We start from the raw sequence: 18498 nt of genomic DNA, 5'->3' as shown, positions 1-18498 counted from the left end.
TTTCACACACACACACACACACACACACACACACACACACACACACACACACACACAAGGCTGCTTCTTCAAGGCCAAAAGGAGATCATTTCTACTGCTTTAAATTGCTGTGACTTCGTCACACAGCAATATCCCTCTGATATCTAGAGCTTTTTTGAAAGGGCTAATTCGATTAGGTCAGGATCACCTAGGATCATCTCTCTTTTGCTTAAAGTTAACTGATTAGGAATTTCAATTATATCCCCCCAAATATTTCACCTTCTCCGCATAATATAACATAAGCAATGGAGTGCTATCTCATATTCACTGTTTCTCCCCTATACTCAAGGGGAAGGGATTATTCAGGGCACATATACCAGCTTGCCTATCACACTTGGCATGTCTTAGTATTATTTGCGAGTTTCACTTCCACTTGGATTCTATAGTTTATATTTTTGGCGAAGTAGTCTTACAATACTGTACTATAGTGTCGATAGCAAACATTTTTTATTAAATTTACTTTTAATAATATTAGAATTCTACTAAATCTATATGAGACTGTTTTGCAAGATTTCAAAATCAGGTCTATTCTAGACTAACATCCTTTTAGCCCTTGTGCATGAAACACAAAGACAGAGTTTATCTGTTCAAATGGAGCAATGGTCGCTGTGATTGAATAAGAAAATGTTTTAGTCAGAAGCTAGAATGGGAAAAATGAAGGCAGTTGCTCAATTTTTTTTGAGTTACCCAAAGTAGCATCTGTGAGCACAGGAAAGCAATTTTTCTATTCGACCTGAGTTATAGCTTTACCCTTCCTATTCCTTGTGGCAGAGCCAACCCTGGTTACCACTGCCAGTGCTAGAGACAGCTGGAATGAGCCAGTCAGGCTGTGTCTGGTTCTCCTAGGTTGGTGATCTGTGGCATGGTCAAACAGTGCAGATCACACCACATAATCTGCTGTGTTTTCATGTGAAACCTCAACAGTTTCTCCACAAAGATGTCCTGTTTACACAGTTGCCCTCCTATTTTCTTTACTCAAAGGTAAATGCATTTTATGTCTTTCAATATTTTAAAATTAATATTTTTGCCCCTGTTTTGTATACTGATACCTCCAAGTACCCCCAAATTTTATTCATATTCATCCATTTAAACAGTGGAACTGACCAGATGTAGTTTATTAAAATATGTTCATTCAAAACAATTTTGACTCAGTTTTTAAAAATTGCAAATACATTCAAAACTGTTACAGTGTCATGAGGTTGCAAATATTGTCTTATGAAATTATAATAAAGTTGTTTAGCAAAACTATGAAATATTATAATTTAACTTTCACATATAAAAATATATTTTATATTGCAACACTGAACAGTTAAGGCCACAACACTTGAAGGAGAGCTTGAGATAAACATATTCTGAAATTGCTTGTCAAAACTGTCAGTATTTAAATAAACATTAAAACTGGTCATACTATTCAAACCAGATAAAACATATTATTAAGTTATATCTTTAAAAGTTTGTTATCAGAAACTTTCTTTCAGAACTCAAAAAGTTTTTCAAGTATAAATTACAATGTGCTTGGTGACCATGAATACACAAACATATATTCAGAGTATTGTACAAGATTTTGACCTTCTCTCCATATTGGGGGGTGAGGTTTCCTGATGATTTTGCCCCATGTGGTTCTGGCTGGCATCTTTCTTATTTCTTTTAAAAGCTATTTGGTCTCCTATTGGTTTTATCTCTGGGAGTGGCTCATTATTAATCTGCACAATTTTCTGACTCATCAATGACATTCTTTTAAAGAGGAAAATCTAGGAAAAAAACACACGCAGAGAATTCACTTCAGTAAATGAAACAGTTACTTAGTAGTATTTAGAGGGTATAATTTTCAATAAGTCTTAACGTTATTTCATCACATTTTTATGAGGCACCACAATGGTACATTCTCAGCATCTGCCAGCCTTTTTCCTTTTACCAACTGCTATCGTGATTCTTCCCTAAAACAAGACCTTTCAGTGTTCACGCTTCAACACTATCAGTAGTATTGATATTTGCTATTTATTATATGTCATTTTTCTTCAAAGAACTAATTTTACTTTGTTTTGTTGTAAGAGGAGAAAAGATGAAAACTGAGATATTCTACCACTCCTCCCCGCTCCTATAGATCAGAATTTCTGGCAAAATGTTAGTGCTGCCAAATGAGTGGGAGCCCCAGGGGTCTGAGTAGGCAGTTCAACACATGGACCTGCTGCCCAGGCAGGGCCTGGGCTACAGACAGGCAGAATGCAGATAATAGCTGAAGAGATGAAAGTACCTCATAACCCAGGGACTCCAGGTGGGCAGAAAAGACAGAAGAAAAGAATCGGAGGAAATGCCTAGTGTAAAGGGAAGCAGAGGAAGAGGAGCCAGCATTGGGAACTGAGTTTTCTAGGAACAAAATCAGGATAAAGAAAGATCTCAGAAATCAGAGGAGGAGAATACCAAGAAGAGAGTGGCCATCAAGGCACACGCAAGACACATCAAGGAAGATGATAACTGAAAAGTGCTAAATGATGTGATAACTGAAAAGTACCAAGGTCTTTGAGGATTTAGCCAGAGAGAAAACAGGATTCCTAAAGAATGGCAATCCAAATAATGGTTTTGACATGATGCCAAAACCAAAAAAGCACCTGAAGATCTGGCTCTTTCAGAAATTAAAATGGTGCTAAAAATAATAGCTCAGCCTTCTTTATGGTCCAAATCTCACATCTGTACATGACTACTGGAAAAATCATAGCTTTGTCTATATAGACCTTTGTTGGCAAAGTGATATCTCTGCTTTTTAATACGCTGTCTAGGTTTGTCATAGCTTTTCTTCCAAGGAGCAAGCGTCTTTTAATTTCATAGCTACAGTCATCATCCACAGTGATTTTGGAGCCCAAGAAAATAAAGTCTATCACTGTTTCCAGACCATAAAGAAGGCTGAGTGCCAAACAATTGATGCTTTTAAACTGTGGTGTTGGGGAAGACTCTTAAGATTCCCTGGATAGCAAGGACATCAAACCAGTCAATCCTAAAGGAAATCAACCCTAAATATTCATTTTAGGACTGATGCTTGAAGCTGAAGCTCCGATACTTTCACCACCTGATGCAAAGAGCTGACTCACTGGTAAAGACCCTGATGCTGGGAAAGATTGAGGGCAGGAGAAGGTGGAAAAAGAGGATGAGATGGTTGGATGGCATCACTGACTCAATGGACATGAGTTTGAACAAACTCTGGGAGATGGTGAAGGACAGGGAAGCCTGGTGTGCTGCAGTCTAGGGGGTCGCAGAGTCAGACACGACTGAGTGACTGATCAACAACAACAAATAACAGCTTACCTTTAGTCTTAAACAATGGAGGAACGAGAATGAAAAGTTCTAACCCAAAACATCAAGAGTCTAGAAAAAGAGTCTACGAACTAAAATGCAACAACCTCTGTTCCTGTTATTGTGTAGGAATACACATCTTGAAAAATTCTGCCACTACAAAATAACTAAGAAATGCTGAAGAAGTATACAAAATATAATTTTATAATGTGTAGGCAAGCTCACATAAAAATGAAGGGAAATTCCCATGGGCCAAAAAATGAAGAGGGAACAGGAAGCCTCAGAGATAAGTTGAATATTGAAATGGTATTTATTGATCTCATAACTCTTGGATTTTAACTATTTGATCTCACAAAATGTGGAGAACTAGAACTGAGACTCCTGTGTAAAGTGGGGGCCCTCTAAGGACTAGGTCTTTAATGTAAGTCTATCTACAAATATTGGAAGATAACAAAATAACATCTCTCTCAGCTTAACAGTGTTTTCCTAATGTGAGTTGGGGGTTCACATGTATAGTAATCATGGGAAACCCTTAAACTCAGACATTAACTGAAAATGGTCCTGGAACTGTGACACCAAGGGGAGTTAACAGAATTTTATACAAATTCTCTATGGATCGACTTACCCCAATCCAAGCTTTAAAGCATTTCTACAGAAAGTCTTGGTTAAACATGAACTCACAATAAATTTCAAAGAAGGAAACAAGACACCATTAGCAAGTGAGCCAAAGCAACAAACATATTTAGACTCTGGAGGATGTCTTACATTGGAATAACTACATACAGAATATAAAATAAGTATGCTTACATTGCTTAGAGGACTATAATAAAAAACACAAACATAAAACAAGTTATTAGTTTTTGCAATATCAGATAGATTTGAAAAAGAGTTGAAATAGAATATTTCCCTTCAAAATGTGAAAGATAACTGAAATTAAAACTCAATAGGGAGGTTACATAGCAGATTAGTCTTTAGATGAAAAGATAACTATGAAAAAGACAAGCCCTGAAATTCCCCAAATATCACTTAGATATAGAAAATATTAAAATAATATTTAAAAGACACAGATAACAGAATAAAAAGTTTTATTATATTTGACTTGCAAAGAGAAGAGAGGAAATATTCAAAAATATAATGGATGAGAATTTTCTTAAAATGATGAATGACATGAATTTTCAGATTCAAGAGTCATAATGAATTAGAAGAAAGTTAAAGTAAAAAAAAAAAAAAAACCTCACATCTAGGCATCGTATAGTGAAATGAAGCACATCAAAGACAACGTAAAAACCAGCCAGAGAGAAATGACAGAGTACATGTGAAATTATCAGCCAATATACTCAAGCAAATGTCTTAATAGCAACAAGGGGGGCAGATACTAAAAGAAAATAACTGTCAACCAGCCATACTACCATTAATTTTCAAGTGAAAGAAACTGAAAAAGTTAACTACAGAAAGAAATTTATGACAGTAACTTCCAAAAGATTTCTTCAGGAAGAATAAAAACAACATTATAGAAAGGACATATGAGATGTGAAAAGGAGTGGTGAATAAAGAAAGCAGTATTGGAAGCATGGAGCCGCCCCTCGGGAGCATGGCAAGTCTGTCCAGGGCGCCGCAGCAATGGGCCACTTTTGCCTGAGTTTGGTATCTCCTAGATGGGAAGATGCAGCCCCCTGGCAAGCTTGCTGCCCTGGCATCAGTTAGACTTCAAGGACTGCATAAGCCTGTGTACCATCAACTGAGTGACTGTGGGGATCATGTTGTCATCATGAACACAAGGCACACTGCCTTTTCTGGAAACAAGTGGGAGCAAAAAGTGTACTCCTCACATACTGGCTACCCAGGTGGATTTAAACAAGTAACAGCTGCTCAGCTTCACCGGAAGGATCCAGTAGCAATTGTAAAACTAGCTATTTATGGCATGCTGCCAAAAAACCTTCACAGAAGAATTCTAATGCAGAGGTTGCATCTTTTCCCAGATGAAGATATATCAGAAGATATTCTTAAGAATTTAACAGAAGAGCTTCCCCAACCACGAAAAGTGCCCAGACGTCTAGATGAGTACACACAAGAAACAGAGGCTTTCCCAAGACTTTGGTCTCCACCTGAGGATTATTGGCTGTAGGAGGAAGAAAATTTCAGAAAATAATGATGTGGTGCTTGAAACTCCTTCCTCAGAGCAGGATGAAGCAATAGCTGCCTTCTGATAGAAAGCCTGCTCTGGGGGCTGAAAGCTGGTGGGGAAAGCTCGGGAAGGGATATTCCTTCATTAGGAAATTGCAGTAAAATGTTATTTTATGGAATTGTTTTATTGTATAGTGCTATTTGACTGTTGGAAATTATAAGAATAAAACTGCCCCTTACTTAAAAAAAAAGAAAAAGAAAGCAGTATAACAATAACGTTATTAGATTGATGAGGTTAAAAAATTAAAATACTTGATACAATAATATGTAAAATGGGAAGAAAGGGGTGATAGAAAACTCTTCTAAAATCCTGGTAATATTTGGGGAAAAGGAACATTCATTAGCATTAGATTTTAGGTACTGTATATGTTAACATTTTTAAAGTCAGAATCCAGCTTATAGGCAGTTACAAGAGACGCATCTAAACTACAAATAAAAATATAAGAACGAAAAAAGATATATCTGATAAAATAAAGTAGCATTTTTTTAGGGACAAAGAAAAATACTACCAATGGCAAGAAAATAGACTTAAACCTAATGGCATCAACAATCAGATTAAATATTAAATAAAGATTAAATATAAATGGTCTAAATACTCCAATTAAAAGGCAGAGATTTTAGATAAGATAAAAAAGCAGGACCCATCTATGTGCGTGCATGCTAAGTTGCTTCAGTCATGTCTGACTCATTGCTACCCTATGGACTGTAGCCCTCCAGGCTCCTCTGTCCAGTGGGATTCTCCAGGCAAGAATACTGGAGTGGGTTATCATGCCCTCTTCCAGGGGATCTTCTCAACCCAGAGATCAAACCAGCATCTCTTACGTCTACTGCACTGGCAAGTGGGTTCTTTACCACTTATGTCTCCTGCATTGGCAGATGGGTTCTTTACCACTAGTGACACTGGGGTCTAAATGCTCCAATTAAAAGGCAGAGATTTTCAGATTAAATAAAAAAGCAAGACCCATCTACATGTTGCCTAAATCAAATGTACTTCAAATGTGAAATGACAAATGGTTTAAAAGTAAAGTATGTTAAAAGATAACTCTAATTCAAAGAAAGCTATAAAGTGGCTATATAATATCAGATCAAGTAGATATTAGAGCAAAGAATATTATTAGGGATAAAGAAAGTCATTTCATGATGATGAAGGAGTCAATTCAGAGGATGGAACAATTCTAAACATTATATAGAATACAACCAAATAACAGCTTTAAGATATATCAAGCAAAAATTAATAGAAGCACAAGGAAAAGTAGCAAACCCACAACTATCGTAAGGGATTTTAATACTTTTCTTTCAATAATAGAACAAGTAGACAGAAAATCAGGAAGGAAAGAAACTTGAACAACACTATCGACCAACTTGACCTAACTGCCATTAATAGAACACTCCTCCCAACAACAGTATTCTTCTCAATCTTCTTCTCAAATGAACATTTACCAAGATAAACCTGATTGTGGGGTGATAAAACATGTCTCAATAAATTCAGAAGGAATCAATTCATACTAAGTATTTTTCCAGTCACAATGTAATTAGAAATTAATGACAAAAAGATGACTAGAAAAATCCCTTGCCTTGCTAAGATACTTCAGTCGTGTCCACCTCTTTGTGACCCCATGGACTACAGCCCACCAGGCTCCTCTGTCCATGGGATTCTCCAGTCAAGAACACTGGAGTTGGTTGCCATTTCCTCCTCCAGGGGATCTTCTCCACCCAGGGATTGAACCTGAGTCTCTTACACCTCCTGCATTAGCAGGCAGGTTCTTTACCACTAGCACCACCTGGGAAGCCCAGAAAAATTCCTAAATACATAGAAATTAAATAACCCATGAGTCAAAGAAGAAATCAAAAGGGAACTCAGAAAGTATTCTGAACTGGATAAAAATGAAAACACAACATATCAAGTAGTTCAGGGGAAATTTACAGCACAAAAAGCCTAAAAGAAAAAAGAAGAAAAGGTCTCAATCAGTGACCTCAACTTCCATGTTAAGAAAAATTCAACAAAATATTGCAAAAGGAAATTTGAAAAGACATCAATAAGAGAAATGTCATGTTCATGAATTAGGAGACTTAATATTGTTGAAATAGTAATTCTCTCCAAATTTATCTATAGATTCAAAAACAATTTCAAATCAAAATCTCAGCACGCTTTTTTTTTTTCAGTCATTGACAAACTGTAAAAATTCACATGTTTAAGTACAAAAGGTCTAGAATAGCCAAAATATGTCTGAAAAGGCACAAAACTGGTGGACTAACTTTCTGATTTCAAGACTTACATTAAAGCTACAGTCATCCAGACACTGTGGTACTGGCACAAGATAAACAGATCAAAGGAACAGAATACAGAGTCCAGAAATCAGTTCATACGTAAAAAATCAATTGCTTTCTGAAAAAGGTATGAAGGCAATTCAGTAGAAAAGGGATAGGATTCTTTTTTCAACAGATGATGCTAGAATAATTGTCCATATACAAAAATTTAAAAAAAATAGAACTTCAATCCATACCTTTACCACAATAAGAAATTAACTCAAAATGGACCACTCAGCAATATAAAGGAATGAACTATTGATACATGCCTGGATGAATCTCAAAACAGTTATCAGTGATTTGCTGAGTATGGCAGGGGGATGTGGGGTGTAGACAGAGATTACAAAGAGGCACAAAGAACCGTCTGCTCATAATGGCACTGTTCATACTCTTGATTGTGATTATGCTTTCACGGGTGCACATTATGTTAAAATTAATCATACTACATACTTCAAAAATGCATAGTTCATTTTAGGTCAATTATATCTAAATAAAGCTATTTTTAAAAAGCAGGGGAGTAATTATTGGCTGGGTATGAAAGAGATCCTCTCATGTATTAAGCCTGAGAAAACTGATAGCAGCAGGAAACTAGTGTAATTGATCTAAGCTTTTCTTCACAACACAGTAAAGCTGTGTACTTGGGGCAAACGTGCTGAGTTGTGCTGCCATGGTGAATAAAGCATAGTATCAGAGAAAAGGAAGCCATCAGGAAAGGTAAGACCCCACATACATAATTTTTGGTGGAGAAATTCTCATGTCAGCTTCTTGTATTTATGGTCATGACAATGAATAAGAAATCAATTGACTCTGCACTGGTATGGGGAATTATCCAGGAATCTGCCATGTTCTAGCTAGTTTCTGAGGGACAGCAGTGGTTTTTTAACCTCTGTATATCTGCAGCTTTCAGCCTTGTGCCTGGCACATAAGAGGCTTCCAGTAAATGTATGCTAAATAAATACATAAATAAACTAATTTCATGATGGGAAGAAATTATTATTAATGGCTAAGAAGCTTCCTACTTTTTTCATTAGCTTACTTAGGTGGAAATTAAGCCAATAACACATTTTTCTTAGTGGCTAACTGTGGATCCAAATTTGCTACAATTTGGAAAAGCAGTATCTGGAAATTTCCAGATATAACAATCATCAAAAATCTCTGCCACCAATTAAAATCATGGGTCCTAACCTGGCTATCAGAAACATTTAAAATCATCAAAACAAAATTCAATGGTGAATTCTGTCTTGCAGACACCAAGAGTGTAATTATTTCTTTTTTTTGTTTGTTTTTAGATTATCTTTGGAGTGGCTGTCTAATTAAGGGAAGGGATATAAAATTTCAAACACATAATTATTTTGATATGAGTTAATGCATCATTTATTTCCCAAGTTTTAAAAACAGCTTGATTTGTTTGGCTTAGATGGTATAAATAGATTAGAGACATTGTAAATTAAAATATATCATGTGGGAAGGATTGGAAAAAATCTCATCCAAATCATCTATTACCTTTTTAAAATATATAGAATAACAGCCTATTCTTTAAGTTGGAAGTATATTTATTACTGCTTGACTTTTAAAAATATAATTTTCATTACTTTCTGTTTCTTTAGCCAAGGACATATGTACTTACTGAATTATATTTTTACATTATGTATAAATGAGAAACTAAGCAGAATCAAAGCTTGAGACTGAACTCTTCAGCCTGGACTGTGTCCTGGCCCTGCCTCCCCTTTGTCACGTGGGCCGGCGGGGCTCCCTACTTGGCCTGCTGTTACAGGTGCCTGCCACACGGCATTCCTTTTCTGGCTCAGGCCTCCCCTGGCCCATATATTCAAATGCTACCATCTACCGACAATGCTGAAGACTGGAGAGCCTGAAACGTTCCCTAAACTCGACCACGTGTTCTAGAATAAGCATTTTCATTTGGTCAGAGGTGTGTTTCAGTTATTTTTTTTTCTGCTGCTTTGTTTCACGTTTCCTCTCCTTGGATTCTCATGTCTCCTGACTCCTTTACTTTTCATCCTTTTCCCTCATATTTGATTTTCTTTGCCAGACTCTCTCCCTGAGCTCTTTATATTTGAAAAAAGTTTTCACAGGAAAGCTACAAAGTGTAGTGGTGGAGTATCTGTTAAATGTTCTGTTCTACTAGACAGAAAATCTAGAAAGTTCCTAAATCCTGATGAAATGTTCTAGCGATGCTCATTATGATTCTAAAAAGGATAATTCTGAAGTGTCCTTTGAGCCAGGTCAAAGACATCTTTAGGTACAGTAATCCAGACTTGTAAGATACTTATAGAAAGATAAAAATGGTCATGAAGAAATTTTTAGTAAAAGATAACAATATGGATATTTGGGCTAAAATAACTGTTGACATTTCTGAAGTAATTCTGAAAGAAATTTCAGAGTGGCATATTACCCACAAAGATGGCAAAAGATGACTGTTTACTACCCTAAGGATGGCTCCTGGCTTTACCTTCATTCTTTCCTCTTTCTTACCCCCTTACATTTTACAATTCATTGTCAACCAAAAATGTTTACTGAGCATTTGTCATATACCAGGAACTGTGATGTGTGCCACTAGAAAGCAAAACAGAAAATAGTTTCTGTCCCCATGGAGCTGAAGGCCAGTGGGGAGACAGAGACATAAAGTAAACAAATGACTATGTAATTGCAAACTGTGACAAAAACTAAGAAGTATAAGAAAAAGGGTACTATGCAAGAGAATAATAATGAGACATAATTTATATAAGTGCTGTTGGTCACAAAAGGCCTCTGTGGAAATGACATTTAAGCTGAGACCTAAGGTTGAATAAGAATTTAACAAAGCTTTTCATTTTTCTTGTTTTCCATGTTTCCTTCTAACACTTTTACCTGGAAATGTGGTCTCATGATTAAATAAAGTTCTTCTTCAAGTGGAAAGACTAGTTTACTTCCAAGAAGAAGAAACGTTATCTATCAGACTTGTAAAAACTCCAAAACAAGTATCAGTCAGGAGACACTGAAGTAGCATGTTGTCTTCTAAGCACAATCATCAATTTTTTTAATTCATCCTATTTCTTGTCTTACTTAGCCTTACTCTATTCTAGACTCTCAGGATAGTATACTCTTATAATTAAGCAATAGAGTTCTTTAACGTATCTTTTCCTGTATGATAAATCAGTATGCATGGGATGATTGAAAGGAACATGCTATTACATTTTGGCACAGCAACTTGAATCATAATCTTGAATCATAATGTCCAATAAGTAAATAGGCACGTTAAAAACGTGAAACATCACCTGGAATTTATCACATGTTCTTAGTTAGTTAGTTAGTTAAGTCGCTCAGTCATGTCCGACTCTTTGCGACCCCATGGACTGTAGCCCACCAGGCTCCTCCGTCCATGGGATTCTCCAGGCAAGAATACTGGAGTGGGTTGCCATTTCCTTCTCCAGGGGATCTTCCCGACCCAGGGATAGAACTCAGGTCTCCCGTATTAGAGGCAGATGCTTTAACCTCTGAGCCATCAGGGTTCTTGGGCCACCAAAACTCATATTAAGGGAGTTAAATTATGCGGATCATTATATAAAAGTAGAAGAAGCAATTCAATACTTTGGCCTTAACACTAAATGAAAAATTCATTTCACTTACCTTCGATTTTTTTATGTCTTTAGTTGGTGTTGATTTGCTATCTTCCAGGATTTCTGAAGAGCTACTCTTTGCACGATCACACATATTTCCTATGATAGGATATATTATGAAATTTTTTTTCTAACTAATGAAAAAAAGAAAAGTCCTGCTGCTTTCTGTGAAACACTACCAACCATGAATTATGGGGTAATACTAAAGAGTAGTGGACAACTGCATATTTCTTGAAAAGTTAAGGCAAAATTATCAGAATGACCTAACCAATGCTGTAAATGTTTAGATGATCAGTACCCAAATATAGCAAAGATAATTGTAAATGTTAGGGAAGGTATAAAGTAAAATATAAAGTACCTTTTAAAATAATAAACTTAGTTGCAATGAAATTATCTGTACCCAAATGGACATGTTATATTTTTTGGTGTTTCAAATTAACCCATATGTTACATAGCTGAATAATGATCTTGCAAGTATACTCATGAAGCATGTGCATCCTTCTAATTTTATATGATCAACAGCCTAAATCTTAAATTTAATTTCTTTTTAACATTTTAGGTTATAGGGTGTAGAATACTTAGCAATGACAAATATTTTAACATTTTACTTAAAATATTCTAAAACTTACTATTTTTCTGCAGAAGTTAGAAGGAAAAAAGTATTAGGGGAACTATTCTTTCTTTTGCTTAAATTCAGATGAGATCTACTATGGAGAGTTATTTGTAATGACATTGCAGCAAAAGCACACTGTGATGTTATGGAGTGGAAAATAACACAGGGCTCATAGAGCAAAAACACCAAAGCTTTGGGTGTAGACACTGCAGGTCTCAAATGCAGTCACAGTCTCTTCTGTTCTGCGGCACCTGTTCTCTGACACCAGCAGTGAGGCTTGGGAAAGGATTCCTCTGAAACGCCTGTGGTACCATCAAAGACTCAGGTCTAGGCTCTGGGGGAAATAACTGGATGGCCTGCTGTGGCTCTAGGCCAGCATGGACATTGGTGACAGGGTCTGGCAGAGCTCACCAGACATATAAATGAGGATCTGGGACAAATGCCCAATCTCATAGTACTGATTGAAAAAAAACAAGTAGTAAAAAGGCTGTTCTAAATCACTTAACACTGACACATGAGCAGCCATGAGTGATGGGAATATTTCCATGTAAAGAAGCTATGGTGGTGATCAATGAGAACACGTAATACTGTGCCACTTATTTCATAGCTTATGAGGGTCATGTGACAATAAAAAGTGTACAACAGAATATATGTGTGTCAGCTATGTGCTTAGTTACACAGCACAGTATATATATATATATCTGTAGGTACATATGAATGTAGTATGCTATGTATCTAGCCTTTTTAAAAGTATGCTTTCGAAGTCAAACATGTTCACACCTTTTGGATTTTCATTGTATTCATGAATGGCTCGTTCCTCTCGGTTGATTTTTTCATCCTATAAACAATAAAGAAACAATGTAATAAAAAACATTTGTGCTGGGCTAGAAAACCTAGTCTTGGTTTTAAGGAGAGTTCTAGAGTCTGTCTCTAGCTAATAACATAAACGTGTGACATTACTTCTCTTTGCTGGACTCTTACTTTAGATAATTGCTAATATCCTTCACTAGCATAAAACTGTATGATTAACAAGAACTGTATATTCAAGAATTCTACTCAAAGAAGATTCAGGAACATTGACTGGTATATGAATTAGCTCAACATTTTATAATGTCAAATTGAAATTTAATGAATTCTATGCTAAATAATCGGAGAAGGTGATGGCACCCCACTCCAGTACTCTTGCCTGGAAAATCCCATGGACAGAGGAGCCTGGTAGACTGCAGTCCATGGGGTTGCGAAGAGTCAGACACGACTGAGCAACTTCACTTTCACTTTTCACTTTCATGCACTGGAGAAGGAAATGGCAACCCACTCCAGTGTTCTTGCCTGGAGAATCCCAGGGATGGGGGATCCTGGTGGGCTGCCATCTATGGGGTCGTACAGAGTCAGACACGACTGAAGCGACTTAGTAGCAGCAGCAGCAAGCTAAATAATTTCAGGGACCACCATAACTGGAACTCATAAATATTCCTTATAAAACAGAATTTTACCCTTATTCTGAAAGAAAACAATAACTGCTAGAATATATTTTTCCCTCAGTGAAAGGAGTCTTGGAAAAAGAAGGAAGTAAAGGAGAGAATGACCTCTAGAGCACAATACCATTTCGTAAGTTAAAAATACATACATACAAAACAATATATGTTTTACAAGTACACATTCAAATAAAAGGAAAGCATGTTTTAATGGTTGTCTGTGTTAAGGAAAAGGGGAATGTGGGGTTCAAAGGGAATCAATTTAAATAAAGAGAGAAGAGCCTCACACAGACAAGTGATGGTAGTGTTTCATTAATGAGATAGCATGATTAACTCAGAGCTCTTTACAACTGATCTAAAAAATGAAATGAAAATGAATCAATACAGTATCATTTGGTTTGGGTTTCTGAATTCCATACCTCTGAAATGAATCCAGAGTAGTGCTAGAAAATGAATGATTTCAAACCTACCACCTGTCTCCTAGCAGGGTCACTCAGGGAAATCTGCCAATTGGAAGTGATTGTTTCGGCATCTCTAGCTCCACTTTCAGGATTACTTTCTTTTCCTCATGGAGGCCTCCTCCCATTCCTCCTATAATACTTTCTCCCAGACCACATCTGTGCAGAACCAATCACAACCTCAAACACTGCTGTGAACAACTTTCATTTGTCCATGGCCATGTAAAAATACACATGTATGTGTGCACATACACATCCCATTTCTGCCACTAGTATTGGGCTGCTCATGTTGTAATTTTACCATTTCAAGGACCTGGTGCTGAATCTCTTGGTTAATTTCTCAAGAGTGTACTATACTGGCCCATATTACTTTACTTTCACTCATCTGAACAACAGAATGCTACCAAGAAGTGTGGAAAGAATGCCAGAGAGAAAAAAAGGGTGCCCGATTCATACATCTGCCTAAGTTTTGTCCTACAGTATATGAACAAAGTCATTCACAGAAGTATTTCTGTTCTCCATGGAAGTTGGAATCTGCCCTCTGCAGAGACCAGGAGACCTATAAGCTTTTTCTTGAGCAGGATCTCAGGATTTAAGTACATATCATCATACATTTTTACTGGCTGTCAATACCTTTTTAACAGAGTTGTCAGGGTCACAGTGATCGTCTTTAGGAACACTTTTATTGTCTTCTGTATCTTTCTTCTTGCCTTCTGTATATTTGTCAGTTTCCTCAACCAGGTCTTCATTTTTGAAAAGTTCATGATCCTGTGACAAAATTGATAATCAAGGAAGAGTTGAAATTTTCTTTTTTAAAAAAATAAGAAATGTGATATTGCTGTCATAATAATTTATACCATTTCAAAGAACACACAGACTATGAATTCAAATATGAAAGTCAAAGAAGTAAAATACTGAATAATCCATGTCCCATATCAAGTTACTATATTACCAAGGATTTTATACATGTTAGTTACTCTATTTCAATATTTTCAATGACTAAGGTTACCAAAGTTCTTTTCTGCACCTACGATAAGGTTAAACTGGAAAAACAAAATGCTTTCTAGGCTGTCTCAAAAGAATGCTTTTAAATATTAGAGAAGTTCAAAAGCTTTCTAGCTACTGTAGCATTATAATATAATCCTATGTATATACTATGTTCATTTCCCAAAACATAGGAATTTAAAATCACTTCAGAAGTACAATTCACCAGTACCCAAGAGAGAAGTAACTATAATTACTTACATTCTGGGAAAAAGATAAAGGGACATAGGCAGTTTAAGTGGTTTTCTCTTGGTTATTTGAAGCAGATGGAAAAGCAAACAGAGGCAGAACTTTGTCCAGCTGGCTCCTGTCCAGTTAATCTAAATTATAAAATAGCCTATCTATGGACTTGGTAGACTGATAATAAATCATGTAATGCTCATTAAAGGAAGAAAATATTAGTTTTACCCTTTATTCTATATTTATTATATATTTTTTGCCATTTCATGTTCTGGATACAAAACTGCTTATTTATTGTCATTAAGAGACAGGACTCTTTATTGGACATTTTTACCTACGCTTTTCATTTATGCACTTCACTAAAGGCACAATGGCCCCTAAAACAGGTGACACAGTAAGTAATCTGTGCCATTCACTCCTTTGAAGAATGTTTTCACAAAGTTCACCTTAGCCATATTTGCCTGAGACCATATAGGTCCTTTATATCCCTTCAACACTGTAACTAGCTGCTCATGGTCACCTTCCTAGTGGCTATTTGGCTAAGGAGAAGCCTGATACCCAACAGAATCTTTATTGGGTGGTTAGAAAAGAATGTCTCTACTAATAAACTCACCTTTTTTTTTCCTGGAAAAAAAATATCAATTGTGAGAGTTCAAGCTAGGGAAAGAATGTATTTCACACCTCAGTTACACATATAAGTGGCATCCTCAGGCCAGTAGTACTAAGGGTATGGCCTGATAGCACTCCCAACTGAGGACAAGCAATCCAGAAGTGAAGCCTTGAGATTGTAAGAAAGAGTTTCAGAAGTTACTGTGGGAGGCCTTAATTTTGGTTAATCAAGGTCATGAGGTAGTGCACTCAGGAGGGGAATACAGGAGAAGGCAACAGGGTAGAGAGTTACACTGAAGGATGTGCTACGTGTTTAGGTTGGGTAGGGTTCATGACAAGGGAGCTACTCTTTACCAAGGACTCCTAAAGCTTTCTTCTTCTTCTGCATGCTTTCCCCTCTAAGTGACTTACATATTATGGCTAGCCAAATGCACGTGACAGTAAATGAAATAATCAGAGATCACTTCACCTTGGAAGAGAATGGGAAACAAGATTACTAGAGTTAAGACTTAGGTCTGATAAGTAGATGTATTTATAAATGTACATTATCTGAAGGCCAACTAGAAAGGAACAGAGCTCTTGAGACAGAGAACTTCAGACTCTGCCCACTTATCTCCCAGAGGGAGGGGCAGTGAGCTGTGTCCCATCAAAGTCCTCATTTCTTGGACAGTTTGGATAATCTAGGAGCTGGGTCAATTGTAACTGTGCTAGTCTACTAAGGTATTAATGTAACCATAGGATATCATGCTATTATGAAAAGAAACATGGAGTTTTACCTGATTTTAGAAGCAAGACATCTTGCTTTTTTTTATAATAAACTATTGGGTTGGCCAAAAGGTTCTTTATTTCCCCATAAGATGGCTCTAGTAGCACTTAGTTGTCTTTAACTTCATTCAAAACAATTTTGTTAGATTGTATTGTGATGGCTGTCATATCAGCATACATTAAAAAACATCAAAATTGGTGAATTTTTGTGTAGCCATTTTGATATTGAAGATGGAAGAAAAAAGCAACATATTATGCTGTATTATTTCAAGAAAGGTAAAAATACAACAGAAATGTAAAAAAGAAAAAGATTTGTGCAGTGTATGGAGAAGGTATGGAGAAGTGTATGGAGAAGTGATTGATTGAATGTGTCAAAAGTGGCTTCCGAAGTTTCATGCTGGAGATTTCTTGCTGGATGATGCTCCCCAGTCAGGCAGACCAGTTGAAGTTGATAGTGATCAAATCGAAAGATTGAAAAGAATCAGTGTTATACCATGTGAGAGATAGCTGACATACTCAAAATCATCAAATCAAATGTTGAAAATCACTTGCACCCATTTGGTTATGTTCATTGCTTTGATGTTTGGGTTGCACTAAGTGGGAAAAAAAAACCTTGACTATTTCTGCATCCAACTCTCAATGAAAAACAAAAACATTCTGTTTTTAAAACAAATTGTAAGCAATTAAAAGTGGATACTGTACGATAATGTGGAATGGAAGAGACCACCAACCACACCAAAGGCTGATTTTCATTCAAAGAAAGTGATGTTGTGTATGTGGTGGGATTGGAAGGGAGTCCTCTATTATGAGCTCCTTCTGGAAAACTGAATGATTAATTCCAACAAGTACTGCTCTCAATTAGACCAATTGAAAACTGTCTGGAATCAGTCAACAGAGAATGCATCATCATCTATCAGGATAATGCAAGACCACATATTTCTTTGATGACCACACAAAAACTGTTCAGCTTGGCTGGGAAGTTCTGATTCATCCACTGTATTCACCAGACATTGCACCTTCAGATGCCCTTCTGGTCTTTACAAAATTCTCTGAATGGAAAACTTTCAATTCCCTAAGGCACCTAGAACATTTTTTTGCTCAAAAAGATACAAAATTTGGGGAAGACAGAATTACTAAGTTGCCTGGAAAATGGCAGAAGGTAGTGGAACAAATCGGTGAACACATTGTTCAGTAAAGTTCTTGGTGAAAATGAAAAATGTGTCTTTTATTTATACCTTAAAAACCGAAAGAACTTTTGGGCCAACCCAATACAATTTTACTCATTAACTTTATGTAAATCTATAACAATGAAGAACTGTTGGAACTATATCATTTTCTAAGTTTGAGAAAGCACTTAGAAAATGCATTTGCGATTGAAATCATATCATCAATTGTAGCACTTTGCACTTACTTAAGCACGTTTAAAATTAATCTATACATATCTGGACAACTACTTTAAATCACATACAGCACTTACCTTCAAACTGAAACAATTTAGGAGAGATTGGCAGAATACTGTCATTTTATAAAAAGAAAGGATAAAGTTTAAATACATTCTTGTCACCAGAACCACATTAGATGTAAAGAGGTATTCTGGAGTGATTACGGGAAATCATCTTTGTGCTAGGACCCCAGTGAAGAAGTGACTGGGCCTGGCTCCCACAAAAGAACCCTTGTTTCATTGGTCAGACACAGCGAGGGGACCTGCAGTCTTTGGTCTGCTGCTGCTGCTGCTAAGTCGCTTTAGTCGTGTCTGACTCTGTGCGACCCCATGGATGGCAGCCCACCAGGCTCCCCCATCCCTGGGATTCTCCAGGCAAGAACACTGGAGTGGGTTGCCATTTCCTTCTCCAATGCATGAAAGTGAAAAGTGAAAGTGAAGTCGCTCAGTCGTGTCCGACTCTTAGCGACCCCATGGA

At 36.6% G+C, this 18498-nt stretch overlaps 2 protein-coding genes across 2 annotated transcripts in view; one reads left to right on the top strand and one right to left on the bottom strand.

Annotated features, from left to right (window-relative positions):
- Positions 1 to 1583: 1583 nt before the first annotated feature.
- The window catches only part of RPGR (retinitis pigmentosa GTPase regulator), a 62915-nt gene continuing 46000 nt past the window's right edge, over positions 1584 to 18498 (bottom strand). Inside the window, exons 15-18 of the mRNA XM_052663358.1 lie at positions 14615 to 14749; positions 12829 to 12886; positions 11446 to 11534; positions 1584 to 1790 (exon numbers count right to left, since the gene is read on the bottom strand). Coding sequence (XP_052519318.1) covers positions 1584 to 1790; positions 11446 to 11534; positions 12829 to 12886; positions 14615 to 14749 — 489 coding nt within the window. The remainder of the gene's footprint in view (positions 1791 to 11445; positions 11535 to 12828; positions 12887 to 14614; positions 14750 to 18498) is intronic.
- On the top strand, positions 4919 to 5452 carry LOC128070051 (39S ribosomal protein L13, mitochondrial-like). Its single transcript, XM_052663360.1, is given in 1 exon segment — positions 4919 to 5452. A coding segment is annotated over 1 exon segment (534 nt).

Source organism: Budorcas taxicolor, chromosome X, assembly GCF_023091745.1.
Source record: "Budorcas taxicolor isolate Tak-1 chromosome X, Takin1.1, whole genome shotgun sequence".
In the NCBI taxonomy this organism is placed as follows: domain Eukaryota; kingdom Metazoa; phylum Chordata; class Mammalia; order Artiodactyla; family Bovidae; genus Budorcas; species Budorcas taxicolor.
This window is presented reverse-complemented; position numbering and strand designations above follow the sequence as displayed.